The sequence below is a fragment of the Urtica dioica genome, chromosome 5 (genome assembly GCF_054948205.1).
Source record: "Urtica dioica subsp. dioica isolate 48M chromosome 5, U.dioica_male_clone48M_v1_H2, whole genome shotgun sequence".
Taxonomy (NCBI): Eukaryota; Viridiplantae; Streptophyta; class Magnoliopsida; order Rosales; family Urticaceae; genus Urtica; species Urtica dioica.
Genome location: NC_142760.1, coordinates 40,649,210 through 40,674,452, shown reverse-complemented (window position 1 = coordinate 40,674,452; position 25,243 = coordinate 40,649,210). Strand labels below are relative to the sequence as shown.

General features: G+C 34.1%; 3 protein-coding genes and 2 non-coding genes across 5 annotated transcripts; 3 read left to right on the top strand and 2 right to left on the bottom strand.

Annotated features, from left to right (window-relative positions):
* Positions 1-1,135: 1,135 nt before the first annotated feature.
* Positions 1,136-5,486, bottom strand: LOC149398522 (Major facilitator superfamily protein). The gene is made up of 7 exons (XM_089615327.1): positions 5,088-5,486; positions 4,410-4,537; positions 3,560-3,781; positions 2,558-3,001; positions 2,230-2,427; positions 1,999-2,136; positions 1,136-1,617 (listed from the first exon to the last, which is right to left on the bottom strand). Exons 1-7 carry the CDS (start codon positions 5,166-5,168, stop codon positions 1,356-1,358), a joined length of 1,473 nt encoding a protein of 490 aa, XP_089471453.1. The 5' UTR covers positions 5,169-5,486; the 3' UTR covers positions 1,136-1,355.
* Positions 5,487-6,086: 600 nt separating this feature from the next.
* LOC149398521 (Pollen Ole e 1 allergen and extensin family protein) lies at positions 6,087-8,124 on the bottom strand. Its single transcript, XM_089614002.1, has 2 exons — positions 7,852-8,124; positions 6,087-6,530 (listed from the first exon to the last, which is right to left on the bottom strand). Exons 1-2 carry the CDS (start codon positions 8,009-8,011, stop codon positions 6,250-6,252), a joined length of 441 nt encoding a protein of 146 aa, XP_089470128.1. The 5' UTR covers positions 8,012-8,124; the 3' UTR covers positions 6,087-6,249.
* A 438-nt stretch (positions 8,125-8,562) lies between these two features.
* On the top strand, positions 8,563-8,637 carry LOC149398520 (small nucleolar RNA R21). Its single transcript, XR_016299321.1, has one exon. It is a non-coding gene; the product is annotated as a small nucleolar RNA R21 (small nucleolar RNA).
* Positions 8,638-8,693: 56 nt separating this feature from the next.
* LOC149398519 (small nucleolar RNA R21) lies at positions 8,694-8,773 on the top strand. Its single transcript, XR_016299320.1, has one exon. It is a non-coding gene; the product is annotated as a small nucleolar RNA R21 (small nucleolar RNA).
* Positions 8,774-15,878: 7,105 nt separating this feature from the next.
* LOC149398518 (Protein kinase superfamily protein) lies at positions 15,879-19,350 on the top strand. The gene is made up of 5 exons (XM_089615164.1): positions 15,879-16,162; positions 16,731-16,912; positions 17,607-17,796; positions 18,159-18,550; positions 18,827-19,350. The coding sequence occupies exons 1-5, from the start codon at positions 16,039-16,041 to the stop codon at positions 19,184-19,186; spliced, it is 1,248 nt and encodes a 415-aa protein (XP_089471290.1). The 5' UTR covers positions 15,879-16,038; the 3' UTR covers positions 19,187-19,350.
* Positions 19,351-25,243: the final 5,893 nt, after the last annotated feature.

Below are 25,243 nucleotides of genomic sequence, written 5' to 3'. Positions count from 1 at the left end.
ACATCACTAATATCTTCTTCTTCTTCTTTTAATTATTTCATTCTTACATCAATAAAAAGATCTTATATTTTAGACACAAGAGAAGACTTCCCAAAGAGTTAGGGCCATCGGTGTCAAGTCTTTTGGACACATTATAATGGAATTAAATAAATTATACACACATTATAATGAAGTTCATATTTTTCTAAATTATGAAATTGATATATTAGTGGCCAATGAGACATGGTTTTATTGATTGCCTATAAATATTTTTGGACCAGTAACTCGTTGACCATTCCGATCAAAAAAAATTTAATCGTTCACCGACCCATCCTATGTAGTATTAAATTTGTCAAATTTGAGCTTGTTCGATAAACTAATCACTCATCAACTATCAAATGCTCCAATGAACCCGTTAACAACCCGTAAAAATGCTCGTTTATGAGCTTGTGAATTTGTTTATTTAAAAAATTTATAAGCAAACTCGTCAAACAGTTTGATAATAAATCCGTATAATTATATTTTTTTTTTCTTTAGCACCGATGACCATAATCTTGTCATGTTGTTACACTTTGACCCATAACGGTTTTATGGCATTCACGTCCAAATTAATGGTTGCCGGTGATGATTTATAATGTTAAACAAACTTATTTACCCATGATTAGATTCACTTCGTGGCAAGGTCTCTAGTTTAATACTGAAACGGGAATGTGTCAACCTTTCAGAGTAGTACAATTGTTTTTGTTGAGACCATGCTCTAAAGTTGTTAATCTTTGATCTCAACAAGTTTATTAACCTTGAACTCTTAACTAAAATTAAGCTCTAATGAGCAGTCTTCCGATCTAAACATGTTCGAACTTGATATCTCGACAAAAGCTCGAACGAGCTTCTGAAACGAGCCAAAGTTCCTTTAAGCTCAAGTTGAGCTTGGATTCTAAAAATACATAGTTGCGCTCGATCTTTTAGTTTTATCAAACCCGCAATTTCTCTAATGAAACAGGTCGGAGCCAAGTGGCCGAGCTTTTTTTTCTTGTCAAAATGGTCAACAAATAGCACTCTTCAAAACAAGCAAATTAGCTAATGGAAGATTAGAAGATTGACAAGGCAAGCTTAACTCTTTCAATTGTCTCTTCATATATATATATAAGAAGAAGAAAAAAAAAATTAGTTTCTGTATTTTACTAGTTTGTACAAACATGACAACCAAAATGCTGTTACACCCTGACAAATTTCAAGGCCTGTAAAAATATTGTTCAAAATTCAAACTAGTTTCTTTCTGCTTCAACATTTTCCCCTGTATATCTAATGAGAACAAAAAGCTCTGTCAAAGAGGGTCCTAAAGTTTAATTCCATTCTCTATCCGTACCAATCACTATCTACGCCGATGTCCCCGTAGCTTCCTTTGGTATCAAATACAAGAAAGTGATCGGGATCAGAGTGCACAAAACTTGTATAGAGATGCCCAAAAGAAGGTTGTCGAAAGAGCCCGAGGATATGCTTAGAAAAGAAGCCAGAGTGGCTCCGGAGAACGAACCCAACGTCGTTCCCAAGTTGTTTACCGACATGAAAAGGGCAAACAAAGTGCCTTCGATCCCCGGAGGGCATAGCTGCCCCGATAAGATCAAGAACGGCATAAATCTGCAACCAATGGAAATCGTTAAAAAAAATGTTATAACTGTCTAGCCATTTGGAACTTTGACTTTTGCAAAGGTCATAATTTCACAATTCGTAAAGTACCCGTAAAATGGGAAACATTTTCTATTTTTCTGGTTTGTCGAATAAATAAACTCTTGTTATACTTCGAACATTACGAGATAAACCTAAGCTTCTCTCCAATCAATTTTTCCACCTCAAAATGATTACATCTGGATTCTATTTATGGACTGAAGAAGTATTACTAATTATTCTAAAATCACCCATCAACTAACTACTAACTATTCGAAATACTCCCACCCATATGATAGTAACAAAAACATTATAAAAGCGACACCATAGATAATTTCAAAAGCTGATACTTACTTGAATTGATTGACGGCGTCGCTTAGAGCGGACCCGCAAAGAACCATAATCTTATCCGATACTCCAAAGGTGACGTTTAACCGAAGGACTAGAGCGACGTCGAGGAGCATCAATAATGTCAAACCGATATGAGACCACCTGCAAGAATTTCGATACGAGTCTCTTGCTTTAGAAATCAGGGCACAGAAGTGTGAGTGTAGAAGCGCAAATGAAACCCGAAAAACTGCTTACATGAGGATTTTTCTTAGCTTCATTTTCTTCAAGTACCGATTATAGGTAAAAGTCCCGACCATTAGACCGAGCCATCCAACGACTCTGGTGGTCCCCAAGAACGACGCTTCCAATTTCAAGAACTCGGTCTGATAATAGAACATGACCGTCGATAGGTTCGGAACTGTTATATGTGCCAGGAAAAACCAGGCCATTGATCTAAGCTTCCCAACAAGAAGAAGAAAAAATGGTACAAATAAAGTGGAACGATATCAGTAAAACAGACAAATACAGCTTTACAGACGATAAGCTAAATTAAACTGATGAATCAGAGCCCTCTGTAATTTACCTGAAGATTATTGGTTTTTTGAAAGCGCTGAACAAGCTATAAGTGGCGGCTTTCAGCGATTGAAGCCACGAGTCAGAACCACCGATCTTACTCTCGGAAACTACTCTCTCCTTGTTGTCCTTTTGACTCTTCTTTCTTCTTGAAATGCCGAGATTGGATTTTTTCTCAGAGAAATTTTCTCCGTCTAAGGGACCACTTTTCCCGTTCACACCATTGGAGGTTTTCGAGTCGGCAGAGCCGGGCTGGACTTTGCTGTTGCCGATAGAATTCTCGTCAACTAAGTTACACGAGAACAACTGAACAAACGGTAGCACGGAGAAGAGAAGAAATATTGTGTTTATGCTTAAATTGGTCAACGCATATCCGCCGGACAAGCTCCCAAACACGCCACCCAATGCCATGGCAAACCAAGACATTGACTGAAGGTCACCAGCAAAAGAAGCTCTGATCAAGGAAATGTGTGCGTGTTAGTAACCAATATACAGTCAAAGCTCTGTAATATAATTAGTTCAGCCCCAAATCCGACATGGCTAGAAAACAATCAAAATAAATGGAGAACAAACAACACACGCATATTTTAAAGTGGTTCACTCTCAATGCAAGAGCTACGTTCACTTTGTCGCCACAGAGTTCAGTAAAGTAAAAAAAAAACAAAAAAATCGGGATTTTTGTGTACAATTCTGTCTCTTCACTCTACAAGTAAAATCGGTGCCCATAGAGTTTATAAAAAACTTGGACAAACACGAAAAACAAGCTTGAAATTTCGAAAATATCCTCCACTAAATAACCTTACAAAATAAATAGATAGTGTCAGCAATGAATTAGGCTCCACAACTCATCAATAAACAGATAGGATTGGGGTGGATTAAGGCATATAAATTGTATGAGTGTGGAAGAAATTCCACTAAGGAGATTTGTGAGTCTCTCAATCCGATTATCTTGTACTTTCATATCATTTTACGAATGTAGCAACGTTTGTATAAAAAAAAGTCAGGAACGTACCGCTCGGATCTTACTGCCTCGGCAATCATGGCGTCGATGACCACATCAGCCATGGCTGATCCGAAATTCTGCAGTGTCAATAGAGACATCAAAGGCCAACTGGAACTTCTCGTGATCTCGTTCAGGCCTAGTACGAGCCATGGGACGAGAGCGAGAACGGTTGAGATCAGTAAATATGGAATCCTTTTCCTTCCTTTAATTGGTATACAATCCGAAATGATTCTGCAAATGTGTATTTTGAATTGCATAATCAGATTCGGAACCCACGCTGAATTTTCCATTCTGTTATCGATCTAAAAATCCTATCAGCCTCATTCACTATTTTTCTTTATTATTATTATTCATTTGAACTAACTTCCAATCTCACCATCTATATTGATAAAGAAAAGCTTATGACTAGTCCAACCATTTTGCAAGCAAAAAACAAACGTTATTGAAATTGCACCACAAAAAAATTCAGCTAAATATGGGTTGAATAGGTATTAAATTAATAAATAAAATACATGCTAGGATTGCTGGGCTCTAAAAATGATCATTTTGCATCGAAAAAAAAAAAAAAAAAAAAAAAAAAAAACCTGCACGGGACAAATCATACCCGTATAAAGGTTTAATGCTCACTCTGTTATTGATCTAAAAATCCCATCGGTCTCATTTGCTACTGTTTTTTATTCATTTGATCTCACACCTTGCAAATTACAAAGGTAATTTAAATCCCACCATCCATGTTGATAAAGAAAAGCTTATGACTAATCCAAATATTTTAACAAGCTTACAACATGATTCAATTCCACTTAAATGAAATAACAATAATAAAAAAATAAAAATAAAAAAGTGTATGAGACAGCCATACCCATATAACGGTTTGATGCTCCACGGGAAAAATGCTACTGAAAAGACGAATTGCGAAGCCGAAGGAGATAGCTTGAGCTTATCCTTTAGCTGGTATGAAACAGCAGTCCAAACAAAGGATCTGAAACCCTGCATATACATAAATATTATATTCATCAGAAAATGAGACTGTAGTTTGAAAATCAGAAGGTATAAATTATAACACGCATTAGAATACATAGCCGTGATTATGACTATAATCCAAGCCAAAAACCAGTTTCCATTATCATTTAGCTAAAAACTCGTCTATTTCAACACGCCAAAAATTAACCTGTCTCCAAACAAAAGTATATGCTAGCAAATAAATTAAACAAAACAAATATTTTTCTAGAAGGTAAAACACCAAATGAAATTTAAGACAATAAACATCCAATCAAGCGACCATAAATTTCAGGTATTTCTGGAAAAAAATAACAGAAAAAATAATCCAAAATAAAAAAAAAATCACTGCGGACTTCTGAATCACAAATGACCATTGTTAATTCAAATTCACGCATCTCAAGCTCAGCGAGAAAAAAAAAAAAAAAAAAAAAAAAAAAAAAAAAAAAAGGCATTCGCATAGAGGTTTCATTGATCGAAACGCACAAAAACGAAATTATATCCGATCTGAAAACGAAAATTTTAGAAGCGAAAACCATACCTGCGTGAAGTAAATCAAGCAGATGAGCCAGAGAAACGAAGCTCCGAACGAATCTCGTAGCTTTCTCAGCCACTGTATCATCTTTCTATGACCTCAAAACAACCACACACACACACAAACAAACAAAAAAAAAAGATCTCTTTCCTCGGAGAAATTATTCGTAAAATTAACCTTTCAAGCTTTCTCGGATAGTGCATTCATGCCCGATTTCTTTCAACGATCAACGGTTTTTTCTTTCTTTCTTTTGGGCGCTAAACATAGGACGCTTTTACCCCTCCGATTCCCAAAATTTAGAGCGTTACGCTTCTGACGGTTTCGTCATTTCGCGAAAATTATACAAAATGCCTTCAACACGTATGTCGTCCTACCAAATCTTGCCACCTAAGCATTTGACCCAACATTGATTATTTGGCGGAATGTTTTCCATTTTTACCCTTTTGGGACAGAATATTCCAAGTTCTAAATTTTTCTCCGTGGTAGATAGATGAGTATAAACTGTCAAATTACATATTTTAAGCCTTTTAACCCACTTTATTAGTGCATGATGAATCTTGGCCTTGTTTGGTAGGAAATATTCTTGCAATTGCAAGGTATAAAACAGAAAGAAAAGAAAATCTAATGAATTCACAATCCCTCAAAACTAAAACAAGCTTACAAGAAAAGCTACAAAATTATTAAAAAATAAAAAATAAAAACACTTGTGATTGAGAACCAAAACTAAATAATACAAAAGCTATTAAGCTTCAATGATACAAAGGGTGTGTGAGCGTTTTTCACTTTAATTTTAATAGATTAACTTAATCATTTTATCGGGAGAAAAAAAAAATCGTTACGTGACCTCTTAAGGCATTTTCAGTAATAAAACAAAATTACAATTAATCGGGGTTCAACGTTAGATCGAAAATTATCTGTAAATGTTACTCGATACAGCAAGTTGCCAAAGCCAAAATCCATACTTAAGCTCATCACTATACACCTAGTACAAATATACACACAAACTAACCAAAACCTTCACTAATAAAATTTAAAATAAAAATAAAAATAAAATTAACTGCAAACAACCAAAAAAAAAAATCTTATAATTATGAGCTCCGAGTGTAATTTTCTATTATTTTTTTATAATATTTAAATTATTCGAGTATGTTTTTTTTTTTGTTTGGCCTCAAATGCAGGAGGTGGGGGCGGTGATGTGGCGGTAGACGAAAGCTCTGACGGAGTGGGAGTAGCCGGAAGGGCGATTGTACGTAAATTTGACCCCACCACCTTCGCCGAGTTGGGTGCAATGATCGTGGAAGCTGGCGATGGGACGCGCGAGGCACGCATCCCATCGCTCGCTCTCTGGCATCGTCTCCGCCACAGAATACACACCTCTCGCGTCCGTGAACGCTTGGTAGTTTAGGACTTCCCCCGATTTCGTCACGCAAAGAACCGCCACCTCAGCACCTGAACCGCCATAAAAAAAAATTTGAAATTAGTCTAAACTAAAGGTGGAATTTAAGGTTAATAAGTTTTTTTTTTAAAATTTCATTCTTGCATCACTATAATATTGTACAAATGATTAGATTACATATTTAAAAAATTGACACAATAATACTATTTGTTCGTCACTTACCAAAAATCAACGAACATTCAAATATTGACACATCTGGTACCAAACTAGTCGCGAACGGCAACCAGTTCGTGACTAATGTGTCACGAAATCAACCCAATTCATGACTGATTTGGTACTAGATGTGTTAATATTTGGATTTTGGTTGATTTTTGATAAATGACAAACAATTTGTATTATTATGGTCAATTTTCCTAGATAGTTAAATACAAAATATGAGGAAAATCTTCTAAGCTTACAATATTTTTGGGGTTGGAAACCTCTACCCTTGCATCCATCACTTGAATGGGTAGAGGCACCTAAACTAGGTCTTCTAAGGGTAAGTTAATTTTAAAATAAAATTATATGCTAAAATCAACCAAATTGTTTTTTATAGTTAACTAAAATACATTCATAGGCAATTTTGAAAGGAAAAAAAAAAGGTTAATCTACGTTAATCTTACATATTAAAAAAAAAAAAAAAAAAAAAAAAAAAAAAAAAAAGCGAGAGAGATAGAAGAAGAAGCTAATCTTTTGAAATTTCAGTTGATAATGTCAACCTAGCATTCCTACTCGTTGGTTTAGGTCTTTTAGAATAAAAAAGAAGTATTTTCTGGATATTGAAATCACATTACAATGACTATGGAAGGGTGACTTTAATTTCAATGCAAAAATTTAGGGATTTTTTTGTCTCTTCTCTCTCTCTTTTTCTTTTTCTTTTTCTTTTTCTTTTTTCTTTTTTCTTTCTTCTACTCCTATTGATCATCGTAGGCGGTTTTCAATTTCAATAACATTTTCTAATGGGAGCACTAGTAATAGCACATTTTACACATAGATAACGACTTGATGTAATTCACTTTGATAAGTGATTTTACATTCATGTTGATCACTGTGAGTGAGTGAAATAAAGTGATGAAAAGTATATAGAACTCGAAGGCTTTGATTATCAACTTTTGAATTCCACTTTCAGTTCACTCATTAAAAAATAAAAAAATAAAAAATAAAAACCAACAAACTACTTTACAAATGGTTCACAATTATCATTTCATTCATACCCAGAAAAGAACCTCTGTTAAAAAAACCCATCATCAAAACCTCCTTAAAAGACCCAAAGAGAGAGAGAGAGAGAGAGAGAGAGAGAGAGAGAGAGAGAGAGAAAGAGAGAGAGAGAGAGACCTTCAAGAACATAATCTTCTGGGCCCACTGAAGAATCTCCACAGACATCACAGACAACCCTGCCATGAATCTCACCAGTCCAACCTTCTGAACCAGAAATCAACACAAACATAAGAATCATAAATATCAAACCATTCTTCTTCTTCTGATAACCTTCCATGGACAAATCTCTCTTTATCTCTCTAAATTTGCCTACTTTACTGTTTGAGAGAGAGACAGAAAGACAGGGAGATTAAGTTTGCTTTTCCTATTCGATAACGTAAAGGAGTGCCTACCTCCAAAAAAAAAATAGTAGTGTCGGTGAGTAAAAACGACATGTAGCTTTTAGAATTTACAAAAAACGACACGTAGCTTTTAGAAGTACAAAAAACGATACGTGTAATATTAGAAATCGACGGTACGACAAAAATTCCCAAATTGGATATCTAAAATCTCCTATATAAAACCTCAAACAAAACCCTAATCTGTACTTGGTCTCTTCACTTCCTCAATCCTTAGATCTGGTTAGTTCTAACGAAATTGGTTTCGTACACTACCATAGATTTCGCAAAAGTTTCGAACTTTACCCAGATTTTTTTTTCTTGCAACTATGATTCTGCTAGGTTCTGGTTATCTCTCTTTCTACTGAATTTCTGAAAACGGCCGAGCAATAGATTTCTCATATTGCTAAATACGTATGCTTTATGTTTTCTCTCGTTTTCTTTTTCGATAAACCCCTATGATGAGTTATTGAATTTTAAAGTAGTGGTCTGAATTACTGGATGAACATTTGATTTCTGAGGGGTGTTCTTTGTTCAGTTTGTTTTCCTTCTTTTATTGTTTATTTCTTCTTTTTATGTCTGTATCTCAATGAGGATTGGTGTTTAAAATTTAAAAAGTAGTGGACTGACTTCCATTGATGATAAACCTTTTCTGAGAGATTTGGAAATTTGAGCTCATGTTAAACTTCATAGGAGAAGAAGGTATTATTCACTTCAAATATAGTGAGCTACTGAGCTTGAATCTTAGGGAGGCTTGTTGGTTTATTCATCATAACTGCCTGGTATCCAAAAATATGTTTTAAAACAAATTTAAAATAAAAAAGAAACCTAGAATCAAATGTCTTTTTAATCATCTCCTCAATATTGGAACCTCTTCAAATGTTATCAATAAATTTCACATTGTTTGGGATAATTATTTATCAAGCCAATAATTGCTCGAATTCTATACTAGAAATTAATGATTTAATTTTTTATTTACAAAACATTAGGCTGACACTTTCAACTTTCAGACCTAACTATTACTAAAATTACAGCAAATATATGTTTCAATTTTCAATTGATGTTTAGTCAACCTTTTTATAAATATTAGGTAAATAGTCACAGACTTGACTCACGTATTTATATGTATTTACACTTTTTTTTGTAGTTAAGTTTAAATAATTACTTATGACTATTTACCAGAAACTTATTAAAAGTTGGCTAACTAATAAACCAGATATGTAAATAACGTTATATATTAATGGACTCATTTTTTTTTTTTTTGATAAAAAGCTGAGTGTTAGTATTGATTGAACCTCTTTGAGAGCTCCCTAAGATTCCTCGAGCTCTAGATTGGGGAAGACCGATTCAATCGATGGCTTCAATCTTTTGGCCCCGCAAGCTAGCTAGCATTGATGGACGGGCATATATTTGCCCTATAGCGTGGCCTAACGAGACCTCCCTAAAATTCCTTGACCTCTAGATTCGGGAGACCGACTGAATCGATGGCTTCAATATTATGGTCCTGCAATCATCATGAACGAGTAATCTTGGGATAATTTTGGCCAGAATCTCGGTATAAAGTGACCAGAATTTCAGCCAAACGGGACTAGGACTTCCGTTCCAAACAATAACTAAAATACTATGTAGTTCAAGAAAATGAAAAGAAAAAAAAATATTGTGGCAACTATTCACAAAACCAAAATATGGTTTCGTTTTACTATCGGAGCGAAGGAGAATTTCGGTTCTCTTTTGTTCCAATTGCTCAAATTTACAGATGGGGCTTAAGTAAAGCATGTCTCGTGGTGAATGGTACAATTTGTGCCTAAAGGCCGTGTCGTGGAGGGACTACAATAGGGAGTCGAGGGCTACTCCGAGTTTGGGCTCATGGTGTTCAAGGATGCCATGGTCATTGAGTTAGTGGAGAAGGACGCGAATGACATTGATGAGGTGGTTGAGAGAGTGCTGACCAAGGATGACATAGACGGCTAAATCGACAAACGAGTAGCAAGCTCTCGGAGTGGTCAAGGCTTAGGTCAACTAGCATGCGAGTAGTAGAAGATCTTAGGAGTAATGCACAAAATATAATGAATACTTTATTGTAATTTAGAGAATGATAGATGGTAATTATCCATTTAAACGTCAATATATAATTTTCATTTTTTCCATTTTAACTATATATTATCGTAGTTGTCGCTATAATTTTGGTGACAAGTAAATTGCTTGAGCGGGATGGATTCGGTTGAGCTTCGTAGACAAAGTTCATTTACTAACTCAAATGTGTTAAAGAATGCAAAACATAAACAACATAAGGGATGGGAGTACATGGAGCACTGTTGGTGGAATTCAACCTGCCAAAAAATTGTACGTTCTACATTTATCCGCACCGTTTGCTTTGGACTGAAAATGGTCGGAGCACTTGAAAAGGTTCATCTTCTCCGAGAATCGCTGCAATGAAGGACCTTTATTTCTTTTACTTGTATTACGTTCGAGGAGTCAAAAGTATCTCGTAATAACTCTATTAGCGAGGGGTCCGAGCATAATCTTAAGTGATATTGCGTGAGTACAAGGATCTGGGTACGCTCCTCGAGTCGCCAATCGGTCCTAAAGCGATCATGAATTCAACCTGCCAAAAAAATGTACGTTCTACATTTATTCGGACCGTATGCTTTGGACTGAAAATGGCCGGAGCACTTGAAAGGTTCATCTTCTCCGAGAATCGCTGCAATGAAGGACCTTTATTTCTTTTACTTGTATTGCGTTCGAGGAGTCAAAAGTATCTCGTACTAACTCTATTAGCGAGGGGTCCGAGCATAATCTTAAGTGATATTGCGTGAGTACAAGGATTTGGGTACGCTCCTCGAGTCGTCAATCGGTCCTAAAGCGATCATGAGGCCTCTTGTTGACTTTAGACTGACTGGGTCGAGGTAACTCCTTGGTTATTTAGCTTGTTAAATGTGTTTCTAATGACGTGGCACGCCCTCATATTTTCACATGCAAGGTTCAAAATACCAACGATATATCGTCGATATCAAGGAAAAATGGGAAGTTCGGTATAAAAATTAATATAACAGCTTAAATATCATTTTTATTCCTCAAATACCGATATTTATGGAAAAATGACTATCACATCCAAAAACAGAAAAATTATTCTTGAAATACCGATTTTTATGGCTCTAAACAGGCCCAAAATTTAAACTTGAGTTCTTGGGCTGATAAAGACTCATTGTTGCTTCTGAAAATTCATAGAACCACATAAGTTTATATGGAGTGATTTCTTTCAATTTTTAATTTCACAATAAGGTGAACTTTATTTGTTAGCTAAATAACATCAAAGATGGTTTTTTTTTTTTTTTGCATTCTTTTGTTTCAAGTTAAAATCAAGTGGTTCAAAATTCAAACAAATGTTATATATTCATTCATTAAGTATATTTATAGATATAAATATATACATATATAGATATGTTATATGTATATATATATATATATATATATAAATTTATAATATAAATGTTATACGTATGATATATACATAATATCTATTTGTTATAGAATTTTCGTCGATATATCCGTCGGTAGTCGATATATAATCTTTATCATCGATAGTTGGTATTGAAATTGTTATAAGATATCCATCGATACTCGATATATCAGTAAAATCAAAACTTCGGTATTGGTATCGGTATCGATATTTTAATCCCCCATAGTTTTATTTTGGTCAACATTCAATTTCTATAAGACTTATTTATACCACTGGCTCTCGAACTTGAGTTGTAGTAGATTCATTTTATTGTATCAAAAGTTCACGAATTTGATGGATGGCGACAATTCTCTCCATCTCGAAAACCCTCCACTAGTCTTAAACCAAAGCAGAGTCTCTCTGGTCCGAGGTAGGTCCGGCTGAGATGAGTTAGATCATGCTGCTCTTTATAATCCTATTCACCAAGATTAAGAATATTTGAAGAAGAAGCCAGAATGAAGAATTGGACCATAGCTTTGGAAGGTTAATTCATAACCGCTCTATCATATTAAAGTTGTATAATGCATTATTTATTAGTTGTTTCATGAGTGGTCAGTACTAGTTCTTTACAACCTCTTATCGGTATTTAGTTAGGGTCTAATCTAGATTGATTATGTTGTTTCTTTGTGGAAATGAATGATGGTATTTCTTATAAAGCTCCGCTCTTACAATTGGGTCGTTTCGATTAGAAATACCACCAAGACAAAAGACCGGTTGTTTATGAAGAGAGCAGTCTAAACATCATATGAGAACGGCATATAATACGAGTCTAGGCTTCCAATTCAAAGTTTTTTTTTTTTTTTTGTTGGAGAGGGATCAGCTGAAATTGCTTAAAATATTTATCTGATTACTGATCAAATATGTAAGAAATATGACTGCCACTTGAATACAAAATACATGAAATTTATAATAAGATTTGGCATTCATTGGTTGCTTTTTTTTTTTTTTTTTTTTTTGCATAAATTATTCATTGATTGCATGGTAAATTGATGAGTTCTCGCTAAAAAAATTTAAAATCAGCATCAAATTTGAAGCACGAAGATCTTAAGAAAAACAACAAAGATTGCATTATATTATGCTACATGTAAATTGAAATATAAATGAAAAGCTTACCCACAAAACGTTTTCATTTACTAGTTACTCCTGAAAAGTATCACATTTATATTTATGCAGATTGGGTTTTTTTTTTTTTTTTTTCTCGAAAGCTGGCATATTGGTTAACCCTCTACGTTTTATTTTTCCATCCAGACAAGGACCCAAGGGTTGTAATTCAATATAAACTAAGATGCTCAAATATAAAGAATGTTGCACAATAACTATAATATTAGCTAGTGACCATCTTAGTTTATACTTTATATTAAATAAATAAACCTTTCCTCTATTCTTAATGTATATGGTTCACTTTATTTGCCTTTTCCCTCAGTCCAAATAATATATAATAATTTAAGCCTTTGATATTTTTAATTTGTGTATTGCTCTCAGTGGCATCATTTCACATTTTTAATATTATTGAGCATCGTTGTTTATACTAAAAATAAAAACAAAAACCACTCCACTATCTCTATGCAATTTGGCACTTTATTTCCCTTTTCCCTTGACCAAATAATTTTTTTATAATATTTTATAAAATGTGCGTTATAGGTTCTTGAATCTTTTAGTATGCTTTATGGTTGTAGCCATCGACGAAGCTAGGTGGTGTCCACCCCCTTTTTTTTTTTTATATAAATAATTTTGCCACATAACTCATTGTAAAAACAATAATTACATATTATAAATTCAAGTCTCCTAACATATTATAACAAATAATTATCCCTCATAACTTATTTTTTAAAATAATTAAAGCTTATAAACTTAGTAATAGTTTTTTAATCAATTTATTTAATTAGATAAATTAAAATAGTTATCTAACAAATTTATATTTAGTCTCCGTGAAAAAATATTCTAGCTTCGTCATTGGTTGTAGCATTCTTCAGTCTTCCATATCATAAAAGAGTTTCTAAAATAGAGTACAATAAAATTGATAGTGCTGCTTAGCTACTTTTTGCAAATCAAACAAGAAGTGTGAAGTAGAATGGTGAACTTCTTAAGTTGGTGAAGTTTGTTGTGCAAAGTCAAATATATGTTGATACTATCTCGAGACACAATGTCTTGAAGGGAAACCTTGTGGCGCTTCCAAAGTTTTCCTGGCAATGGTGATCTAGCATTGTTGAGCTGTAATTATGGAGAGGTTCTAAGAAGTCCAACACGGATGAGATGATTTTGAGTGTTGTCAGACCAATATAACCTTGTTGAATAAGAAATTTCTCACAAATGCGCACGAAATTTCAACGGGCAAAGAAGCTTTGGAATATCTTGAAGCATTGTGTCACGCGAAGGCCCTATCAACTATCGATTTAGTTTACCTAACAGGCCAATTCCACACAATATTAATGTTGAATGGATGAAGGTACGCGAATCTCAGTTCTCGATGGCATCGTTTATGATATTGAAGTAGTTGAACTTGATATAGATGATGATGACAAGGCTCTCATTCTAATCTTGCCGCTTCAAATTTCTTTTAAATATATGAAGCCGGTCTTGATGTACAAAAAATAGACTTCGGATTTTTTTCAACGTTAATAAAAAAGAGTGTTGTTTAAGAAAAAGGACTAATGAGTGAAGGATGTCCTAAACATATAGAGTCAACGTTGGTAGCCATCAACTTTTTACAAAATATAGTTCATACTAAGGTTTTTGAGAATGTGAATAAATGTTCACGTGAAAAGAGATCATTAAACAAAGCATGAATCGACAAAGCGCTCTCTACCCTATGCTCGCAACGTCTCTAAAGTTAGAGGAGATAGTAATAACTATCAAAGTAAAATCCTCATCATATGTTTGCTTTACCATGATAGAGGATGTGGTATTGAGAGTTTAAAACGGGTTTGTAAAGTGTGTGAGGAAGAAGTTATGTTGATCGCTAAAGAACTTTTGGAATGGCCGAGCAACTAGAAGTTGCGCCACGAGTTTCAACATAGTTAATTGATTAAAAGAAGAAAAAGGTTGGATTGCGGTCTCCTAAGTAGTCTATTGTAACGGTAGATTATAGTTCTTTGAGTTAAGATATATGATTGTCAACGAAAGATAATGGTAAGCAACATGAGCTATGAAGTCTTCAAGTATATTTTGTCAAGGTGGAAGTTATTCGTTTTTGGAAAAAAAAATATTAAAAGTATGATAAAGAAGTATAAAGTGATGATTTTCAAAGGTTATAAAAATGAGTTTACCGTTTTCATTTTATTCATCTCAATTATAGTATTGGATGTATTTGTAATTGAGGCCGGGAGAGAGAAAACATGTGTGAATATTAGATGTATATTAGAAAGAAAAAAAAAACTAATGATAATTTAGTAAGCTCTAGTGCTCTACATACCTATAAGAGCCTACGTTAAACGTTTCTTCTAGTTTTGCATGTCACATCACCAAAACTTGTTTTTGGCATTTCTCCTAAGTTGAGTTTGGACTTTGGTTAATTAAAAAAGAAGACATATATAGAAAGGACGGTGGAGAGCACGAGGAGGAAGATGGAACGAGAGAAAGAAAGTCGGAGATGGAGGGAGAGTTGTAGAAAGGAAAAAATAAAAACAATGAAGAAAGAAGGGGAGGGAAAGAGTTATAGGTTGACATTTTTTTTCTTCCTTTTTTTTAAATAAAGTATATGTAAAAATTTTAAATTCTAAGTTAATAATAATATAATGTAACAATAAGTAAAATTTATATAAGGCCATTTTGATGTCCCCAAGTCTACTTTTAGGGTTGTTAAGATATAATGATAATAAATAATTATAAAAAGATAACAACCACATAGAAGATCTAAATTAATGTTCTCTAACTATAAGCATTTATGTTGGTTTGTCTTGATGGATAAATATAGCTGGTAGCTTTTTAACGTCTAATGATAGGAAATCGGATTTTCAAGTGCATATGCATTCTCACATCAAAATTACATTTAAACTCTAATGTATAATTTGAAGATTTATATTTATTTTTCCCTTTTCTCATAAGTTAAAGTTAAATGCACATATCAAAATTGGTTATGAAAAATAACATAGTAGTTAATGGCAATTATGAGCGCTTTGCTGGTTTCTCCTAAACATAGTAAATTTCGCTCAGTCCTTTGCCTACCGGAATTGAATACGTTTCCAAGAAACTCAAAATTTCTTTAATAATAAATAAATAAATAACAATACGACAATTTTTTTTTTTTGTATGCTTGTGAAAAACTAAAACCAGATCCTCGATAATATAATACTTTTTATTATTTAGCGATTTGTGGTTTAGTTGTTATTTGGGAAACACCTTTAATTTTTTTTTTTTCTTCTTCTTGTTCTTCAATTATTTTTTGTTGAGACTCGATGTGTGATTTGTAGGAGAAGATAAAAATCAAAGATGAACTGTTTTTCATGTTGTATGTCGGAAGAGAAGACTCACAGAAAGACGTTGAGGAAGAGCATTAAGGAATATAAAGACACCAAAACTTTGGCCTCTTTTGCAAACCTCTCATTCAAAAATGGTAAATCTTTCTTGGATTACGTTTTGTATATATTGGATCATGGAATTTCTCTTTTTTATGTGGTGCTTCATATATCTATATAAATATATATATTTTAGATTTATTTGGATATTATAATTTATAGGTTCTTCTTCAATGTGATTTCCTCTGAAAAGATCAACATCTAAGCATTTGAATTGCCCTCTTTATCTCCGTTATATTTTACGTGGTTTTCTTTTAATGGATTACTATGGTTTAATATTCAACCATGAAAAAGAAAAGAAAGAAAAGAGCGTCTTGACTTTTATTGATATGTATCAAATTGCCTGGGTTTTTCTAACATGCACGTACTCTTTTACGTACGAAATCATCCACATTTTGTTTAATTTTTATATATATTTATTTTGGCATTTGAAAGATGTGAAGATCGATGATCTCATACATTTTTGTGGCTTAATTTCTACGTAAATGATTCAATTCGCTATGATTTCCTTTTAGCAAAGAGAAGATGAGAGCTATCATAGTATATTATCCAAATTAAATAATGAGGGCTAAAAAATAAAAATGACTAATTAATGCATGGTTACAGATAGTAGCAGAAAAAGGTACATAAATGAAGAAATAGGGAAGATCGGAAAAGGGAACATTACGGCGCAGATATTTTCGTTTCGAGAGCTTTGTGTCGCCACGCAAAACTTTCACCCTGACCACCTCCTCGGCGAAGGCGGATTTGGAAGAGTCTACCGAGGAAACATCGAAAGCAAAAATCAAGTAATAATTAAATAATAATATATATACTATAATGAAAAGAAAGAAAAAAAAAAAAAAAAAAAAAAAGGTAGGATCTTAGGGATGCAATGTTGATATTTTCTAGTGATATTTATATTTACTCTTTTTTGCATCTTTTATCCCCGAACGCTAGGTTGTGGTAGATTGGTTTTTCTTTTGTAGCACCATACCAATCCTTAAACTTTGAAGGAAAAAAAAAGTCCTCATAGCATTTTTTTGCCCGACTTCCTTTAGGTTTTTTTGACGAAATCTCATGTCCGTTCATGTGGTTCGTACTCAAATTCAACATTTTTCTACTTTATACAGAAGCTCATTGATCTTCATACTTTTTTGTCAACAAATTAGAGTCCCACGTACTTTTTATATAAAAAAAAAATAAAAAAAATCACATGTTAAGGTCAAGTTGATTTCACACTTGAGATTCTGTCAAATTGATGAAAATTAAAAACAAAAAAATTACGAGCACGGGCAAGTGGAGATCAGGGGACAAAAGTGTCACCCTTGAAATTTTAAAAATGTCAATTTTACCCTATTTTTCATTTGCCCCCTCTGGAAAAAAAATTCGTACATACCCGTAAGATTTACCACAACCCGTAAAATTTAGGGGCCGCATACAAAACCTTTATTTATGGATTTATTTATTTTTCTTTGGGTACTAATGATTTAAAATAATTAGGTAGTTGCTGTGAAGCAACTTGACAGGAATGGGTTCCAAGGGAATAGAGAGTTCCTAGTAGAAGTGTTGATTCTGAGCCTTCTTCATCATCCAAATCTTGTGAATCTTGTTGGATATTGTGCTGATGGAGATCAGAGGATTTTGGTGTATGAGTACATGCCTAATGGCTCCTTGGAAGATCACCTTCTTGGTATTCTCTCAATTGCACATCTCACATTTTTCATATACAATTAATATCTTTTTGTTTCACTACTTTCTCATACAAACCCCGGTGTTCATCGAAATGTTAAACCTAAAAAAATCTATTCAAATGCTTCTCATTACGCATTTCATTTCGATATCTCATACGCCTAGGTAAGAATAGTTTGTACCTTTGAAAGAAAGGAAAGAAAGAAAGAATAAAAAAAAGTTGTAGCTTGAAATTGATTTCTTTAGTGTTATCAATCTTAAAAAGTATTTCCTATTCACACAAGTACAAATTATAGCTTGAAATTGATTTTTTTTTAAGGGAATTAACATATATTTCTTTATCAAAACCAAAATGGCTTTCAGATCTACCGCCCGATGGTGAGCCTTTGGATTGGGACGCAAGGATGAAAATCGCAGCCGGTGCAGCCAAAGGACTCGAATACCTACACGAACAAGCCAATCCCCCCGTGATATACCGCGATTTCAAGGCCTCAAACATACTTCTAGACAAGGAGTTCAACCCAAAGCTCTCCGATTTTGGGCTCGCAAAGTTGGGCCCAACAGGCGACAAGACTCATGTGTCCACCCGAGTCATGGGGACCTATGGCTATTGCGCTCCCGAATACGCCCTCACCGGGCAATTGACCACGAAATCCGATGTTTATAGCTTCGGGGTTGTGTTTTTGGAGCTCATCACCGGAAGAAGGGTTATAGACAATGCAAGACCAACCGAAGAACAGAATCTAGTCAATTGGGTATGTATGTATGTATATATGTTAGCTATACAAAACTTTGATTTTTTTTTTTTTAATATACTTTTTTAACTTAGGGTACATATATGCAAAAAAAAAAACAACTTCAATGTTTTTAATGATTCGTGGCATACTTTATTTTGAAATGGGATACATCATACATTTATTTTTAGTGAAACACAAAAGATCTACTATCATTATAATTATTTATCATATGATGATTCCAATTTAAGCGATAAAATTGGATTTGAGTGTTTTATTTATCATGTTTTGTTTTAGGCACAACCGCTATTCAAAGATAGAAGGAAGTTCACATTGATGGCCGATCCAATGCTCGGAAAAAATTTCCCGGTGAAGGCTCTATATCAAGCGCTCGCGGTAGCAGCGATGTGCCTTCAAGAGGAGGCCGCCACTAGGCCTTTGATAAGCGACGTTGTGACAGCCCTCGAGTTCTTGGCTGTGGCCAAGAACGAAGGGCCCGCCCCCGCAGTCCAGATCTGCGAAGACGATGGTCATGATGATAATGGGGATGATGATGATGATGATGATGATGATGAGGATGATGATGATGCTGATGACGATGATGGGAGTGATGGATCGGAAGAAAGTGCTATTGCAATAGAAAGAAAAAGTATTTGATTACTCAAAAAAGTGTTATCTATTTTTTCTTCATATGGCTTTCTCATATTTCATATGATGATACTAGTTGATGATGCCCAATTTGTTAAACTCAAAATGAAAAAAAAATATCAGCTTGTTTCTGTAGTTGTAGTGTTGTGCACGGGATAATGGTTTTTTTTTTTTTTTTTTTTTTTTTTTTTTTTTTTTATTGGTGAAGAAAAGATTGAGTTATTAGTTGATGAATTTGTGACATTCAATGTGTGATGTGAAACATTGGTTTAGGAAATTATTTAAGCGAGGTCTTGGTTAGTCATACATGATTATTTATAGATGTGATTTTGTTGGGCTGGCAAGGTAGGTCATATTGTGATCTCAATCCTTTTTTTTGGGGGGATCTCAATCCTTAATGTCACCAATCTAATATATGTATGTATATATGATTTAAAATCCAACAAATCCATTCAAAGTTCTAGCTATACGAGTCAAAGTTTTGACGTTAGAGTCAAGCACAAAATTACATATATTAAGAGTCGATGAGTGCTCGATGGATGTTGAACGTCTTAAGAAGAATATTGAGGACTTTACTTTTCTTATCAATAGATCAAGCCATGAGTTTGATCTTTCTCTTTTACCGATGTGTGAATTTACTACCATCACTATGGCTCCCCGTTTTGTATGGCTGAAATGGAATCCTCCTCCTTGTGGTCTTAAATTAAACGTTAATGGCTACTTTTTTTGGTGAATGTGGGAGTGTTGACCGAATCCGCCTCAATATATATGATCATTGTATCATTAATTTTACAGGCCTAATTGTACTTGTTAACTCAAGTCTTGAGGCTGTGGTTGAAAGTTTGATATAAAAAGCATCCAGAAATTGCATTCTTATTGGCAATACATCTCCATCATTGAGAGTGATTCTAAACTAGTTCTTATTGAGGCTTTACAATGTAATACTCTACCTCCTTGGATCATTGGTTACAGATGGAATTTCATTGTGGAAGCGGTGAAGAATATGAAATTTAAATATGTGCATCGTTAGCTATATATGGTTGGAGGGTCTCTTTGTAACATAGGGCTTTCTTTGACTAATTATTGCAAGGGAACTAGATATCACAAAGGCTTTGTGTAATCTTTCTTCCTTGCTTTTTTCTTTTCTTTTCTTTATTTTAGATTGGTTTTTTCTTTTATTTATTTTTATTATTTTCATGTTCTAATGGTTGTTACTACGGTTATTTTCTGCCATAAGTGAGACATATTAATAAAATTGGCGATAGTGCTCAAATGGGATAAAATAATCAAATGATGCATTTGATTCTATTTAAAATGACTTTAGGGACTAAAAAGGCATAACTAACAAAGTAATGAGCTCATAGTTAGCATTACAATATTCCTCCGGGAAATGGATGGATCTATTAGTGTCCCTACAAACACATTTGCCATAATCAACCAAAACCATAATTTGGCCAATTCTATTAGTAAAAGTTGGAGAGAGAAATCTTTGTATACATTTTTAACCTTATCTTTTCTTTTCTTTCTTGTTTTTCTCCTCTCTTCTTTTTCTATCTCTATTATTTTTCTTAATTTTTTTTCTCAAACTATACTACTCTTTTTTTTCTTGCTCTAATAAAATAAAAAGCGACGACTTTTGAAAAACTTGAAAATAGATTTATTGACATAGAACTCAACAAAAGACATGATTTGTTGACATACAAAATAGATTTATCGACATAGAACTCAACAAAAGACATGATTTGTTGACATACACGTCAACAAATGACATAATTTGTTGAAAATTATATCTCAGCAAACGACGCGATTTGTTGACATAGATGTCAGCAAATTACATAATTTGTTGACATACATGTCAATAAAGAACACGATTTATTGACATAGATGTCAACAAATGACACGATTTGTTGACATGTGAACTTGCAAAAATTGTTCAATCATCAGATAATTGAAGCACTTAGACAATTGTTTAGCAAAGAGAGATGTACTACAAAAATTCCCAAAGTTTGCTCTAAGAACTTTGACCCCAGCGAAACCGAACTGAAGATCTGGGTTTGTTGTGCTTCGAGATTCTAGGCAAAGTGATGGCGCTTTGAGCTCTGTTGCCACATAATATGCTCCGTTGCCCTATTTCCGCTCTCTCCTCTCAAGTCTTGACCTTTCCGTCGGTCACCGCCGTCTCCAGTGTGACACATTGTCGTCATCCTCCTCTGCCGCCGCGGCAAACCTTCGTCGTCGTCCATTTCTCCACCTCACTCGCGTCGGAACCTTAGAAGTGCTATTTTTTTTTTTTTTGCATTGTGGCTGAGTGAAAGAGAGAGAGAAAGATAGGGTTTTGCAAAGAAATGAGAGAGAAAGAAGTTGCAGACTTGGCTAAAGATGATAGAAAATATAAAGTTAAAGAAAAAATGTATTTGTGCACTGGATCCACTAATAAATGTGATCAAATTATCATTTTAGTTTATTTGAAAAATGAGTTTGGAAATGCTAATAGATACGTCAATTTCCCTATTCCCTTATTTGGAAAGAAAAAATAAAACAACCTGGCTGTAATCAAGGAGAAACTGATCGTATTAGAGCAAAAATAATTGAGAAAATTGCTGGCAAGAATGTTTCCACGTGTTCCCCACGTGTGCCCCTATAACAAAAGAGAGTAAAAAATGCACATTATAAAGAAATAAATAACCATTTCCATGTTTATTTTTTTATTTTTCCGTAAAATTACTCTATTTTATTTAAAACCCTTACAATATATATATATATATATATATATATAATATGGTTCTCATGAAAATAATTCATCGAAACTTGTAGTTGTTGGGATTTTGAGCAATCAGATTGACATTATTTTACATCTCATAATATTGTAAGTAAACTTCCTTAATTATTGTGTTCATTATAAGTTTATAACACAATAAAATCACGTTTTAATAGTCATAGCACTTCACAAATTCGTTTCTTATGGTATATATGAGTAAGTGAATTTTGTCCCTAAACTTATAATCTTCTTCACAACACATACGTCATCTAATTTGAGATTATTAAGAACAAAATTATGAGTTTCAAGTCATCGCCGACGCTCCAACTCCGTCAAAGCTCCGACGAGATTTCGTTCAACAATGGCCGGAGGTAAACGTTCGATTCATTACGCTTCCGCTTTAGTTATTGTTCTAATAATTACCTTTAGATTAGAGACTATTGATTCTCTCATTAATTTATTAATAATTAATCAAAAGTAACGTTACCATTGATAGAGAGAATCATAATGCGAATTAAAAATTAAAAAGACATAATAATAAAGTTTATTTAAGAATATATGCTCACTCGTAAATAAAAACAATTTGGAGTCACTTTTATTTAGATAAACAATCTTTTTTTTTTTGTAGGAAAAAGGCTCGGAGCCATCTATTAGAGAGTTGAGTATCGCAAATACAACTTTAGAACTTCTTGATCCAGGGAACAATAAATACCTTAATTGGAAAAGATCTACCGCTAACGATAACGTTTATGTCAAATACAAATAATAACCCAATTTGTGCATAAGATGCACAATAAAAATAGAACATAAATCAAGATCTTTCAAGTAACCCTTAGTAGATGGTGGAGAGATCTAGCCAACCGCGATTCATTCACCAGGATGAAAACATGTCTTCAGACTGTATATGCAAAAGTCTAACAGAGTTTTCCGAGTGGAAAAGTGGACGACGGCTAGCCCGTTTCCAATTCAAAAGATAAGGCAACACCAAATTAAGTTTGTAATACGAAAATTAATGATGAATGAAATAAAGAAAAAACATAAAATAAAAGAAAATGCTAACACTGAGGGTACCATCCACAATAACGATCCAAATCCAAATCTACTACCACCCGCTGCCCACGAATCTGAAGAGGACCACCCGAAGCCGAGAACCAACACCCTTCAAAACACCTGAAGCCGAAATCCATCGCTATTGTGAACCAATCGAGGTCAGCGGTCGCAGTGGGCACCCGACACGCGCCGTTGAAGGAAACGAGGGAAAACAACAAGAGAGACGACGAGGTCGCATAGATTCTTGTGGGGTGAGAGACCGATGCCGAGGAGCGAGGCAGCGCATGAACCCACGTGGTAGATCTTATAGCAAATGGAGAACGGTGCAGCACGGAGATCTGGTAGCGAGTGAGGCGCGTGAGCTCAATGGCGGCTTGAGAAGCAAAGAATGGTGCAACGCGGACTTTTTGAGGAGAGAGAAACTTCAAGATTGTTCGATATTGTTATTTTAGATAAACAATCGTTTATAGTCGGAAATGACATGATTATATGAAGTGTTTTACGCATTTATTCAGCAGAGTCGATACCTGATAGGATCTTAAATGCTTCTTAGCAAGACATATCATGTCTGCAAACTTATTTCAAGGAAAGAAATAAAAAGAAAAAGCTACTAATCTTTTCTATACCTTATCCTTATTTCAAATTTTTATAATGCGAGCGATAGGGTCTCAAATAGCTTTCTCTCAATTCTATAGCTATTAATAACGGTTATTTACATGTATACAAAAAAATATTCTACCTTTTTATGTTAAACATGTGTTAGACACTTATTTCGCATATAATTTTGTCTATTAATAATTATTGGACACACCTTTTTTTTTAACAAAATGCTTTGAGTTGAAATTTAAAGATTATTATTATTTTTTAATTTATGTTTGGTAGTAATTAATAGTGTACATATAGAATTTAAGATTGAAAATCAAATAACAAAAATTGCACCGAATGGACGAGGGAGCCAAAGGTATGTAAAATAGTTTTTGATAGTGGAGGTTTTAAGTTTCAAATGGGATACTTTTTTTAATTTTTATGTTCGATGCGCTACTATAAACTACTGCGTGAATTTTTTTTTTTTTTTTTTTTTTTTGTCTTAAGGACACCCGAATTCATTCCCAGCTTCCTCCGCCTCAACCAACGCCAAGAGCACGAGTACATGGTTGTACTATTTTATGTAAAGGACATTGTCTAGCTCTCGGAGACTGAAGAGTGGAGTAGCTTGGTCCGGATGATGAGGGTTGTGAAGTATTACGATGTGGTGGTTCTAGGTGACAGTACTCTATTTTGGGTCGAGAGCTTTGACAAAAGGAAGGCGGTGGTGTTCGACGCCTTCACCGGTGGTGCTTGGAGCCATGTCACCCACCCTTATGAGCCTAACTGACTACATGATAATTAGACGCCGTTCCAAGAACGGTTTGCATATTGCAGCAATTGAGGACCATAGACTACTAATTTCGTGTCATGAAGAGAGCCAGAGAATGGACGATAACTACGAGTGAGCAATTCTTATGACATCTTTGTCCATATATATTTTTACTTTTTTAATCATTTTTACTATCCTATCCATGTGGGATTTTTTAGCTAGCAAATATATTTTTCCAGCCAATCAATGACAAAAGATTACATATACTTAAAATTTAAGTCAATTTACACGTGTAAGTACATGACCATGACTATTTACTTAAAATTTACAAAACGTTGATTATATTGTAATGTGAAACTGTAAATATGATTATATATCTAATGGACCTTTTTTTTCATTATCGATTTCACTCTCTTTCTCTCTCAAAGTGATTCGCCCCTTGTCGCCGCCACCAACAATTCTTTTTTGCCCTCCGACCGCAAATAGTTTCCTTCTCAAATCTATTTTCTCTTTGTCGCCGCTCTTCGTTTTCCGTTGTTGCTCTCTGTCCCCGTTCGTCGCCACGAAGGTAAGTCCCTCATTCTCATCCCCTATCTATCTCAATGTATATTTCTCGTATTAATCCACTCTCTCAATCCATGTATGAGAGATTTTTTTTTTTGAGCAAGATGTACGAGAGAATAAACCAACCGAAATGGCATATATAGTAATATTATAACTATAACTCCACCGAAATGGCATATATGTAATATCCTGTACTTATAAGCCTTAATTCGCAACGAATATCTCCTCTTTGCAATTTTGACCAAACCCACTAAAACCGAACAGCAAAAATTTGCCAGTTCATAAAATTGTCCGTACACTAACTAGACTATTTATATTACTTGGGAGAGAGAGAGAA

Coding starts and splice junctions, on each gene's coding strand:
- LOC149398522 (XM_089615327.1), bottom strand. CDS start 5,168: ATGATACAGTGGCTGAGAAAGCTACGAGATTCGTTCGGAGCTTCGTTT. Junction 2,137..2,229: donor AAGCTAAGAAAAATCCTCAT/GTAAGCAGTTTT, acceptor AAATTCTTGCAG/GTGGTCTCATATCGGTTTGA. Junction 1,618..1,998: donor GACGCCGTCAATCAATTCAA/GTAAGTATCAGC, acceptor CATTGGTTGCAG/ATTTATGCCGTTCTTGATCT.
- LOC149398521 (XM_089614002.1), bottom strand. CDS start 8,011: ATGGAAGGTTATCAGAAGAAGAAGAATGGTTTGATATTTATGATTCTT. Junction 6,531..7,851: donor AGAAGATTATGTTCTTGAAG/GTCTCTCTCTCT, acceptor ATGGCGGTTCAG/GTGCTGAGGTGGCGGTTCTT.
- LOC149398518 (XM_089615164.1), top strand. CDS start 16,039: ATGAACTGTTTTTCATGTTGTATGTCGGAAGAGAAGACTCACAGAAAG. Junction 16,913..17,606: donor ACATCGAAAGCAAAAATCAA/GTAATAATTAAA, acceptor TAAAATAATTAG/GTAGTTGCTGTGAAGCAACT. Junction 17,797..18,158: donor CTTGGAAGATCACCTTCTTG/GTATTCTCTCAA, acceptor AATGGCTTTCAG/ATCTACCGCCCGATGGTGAG.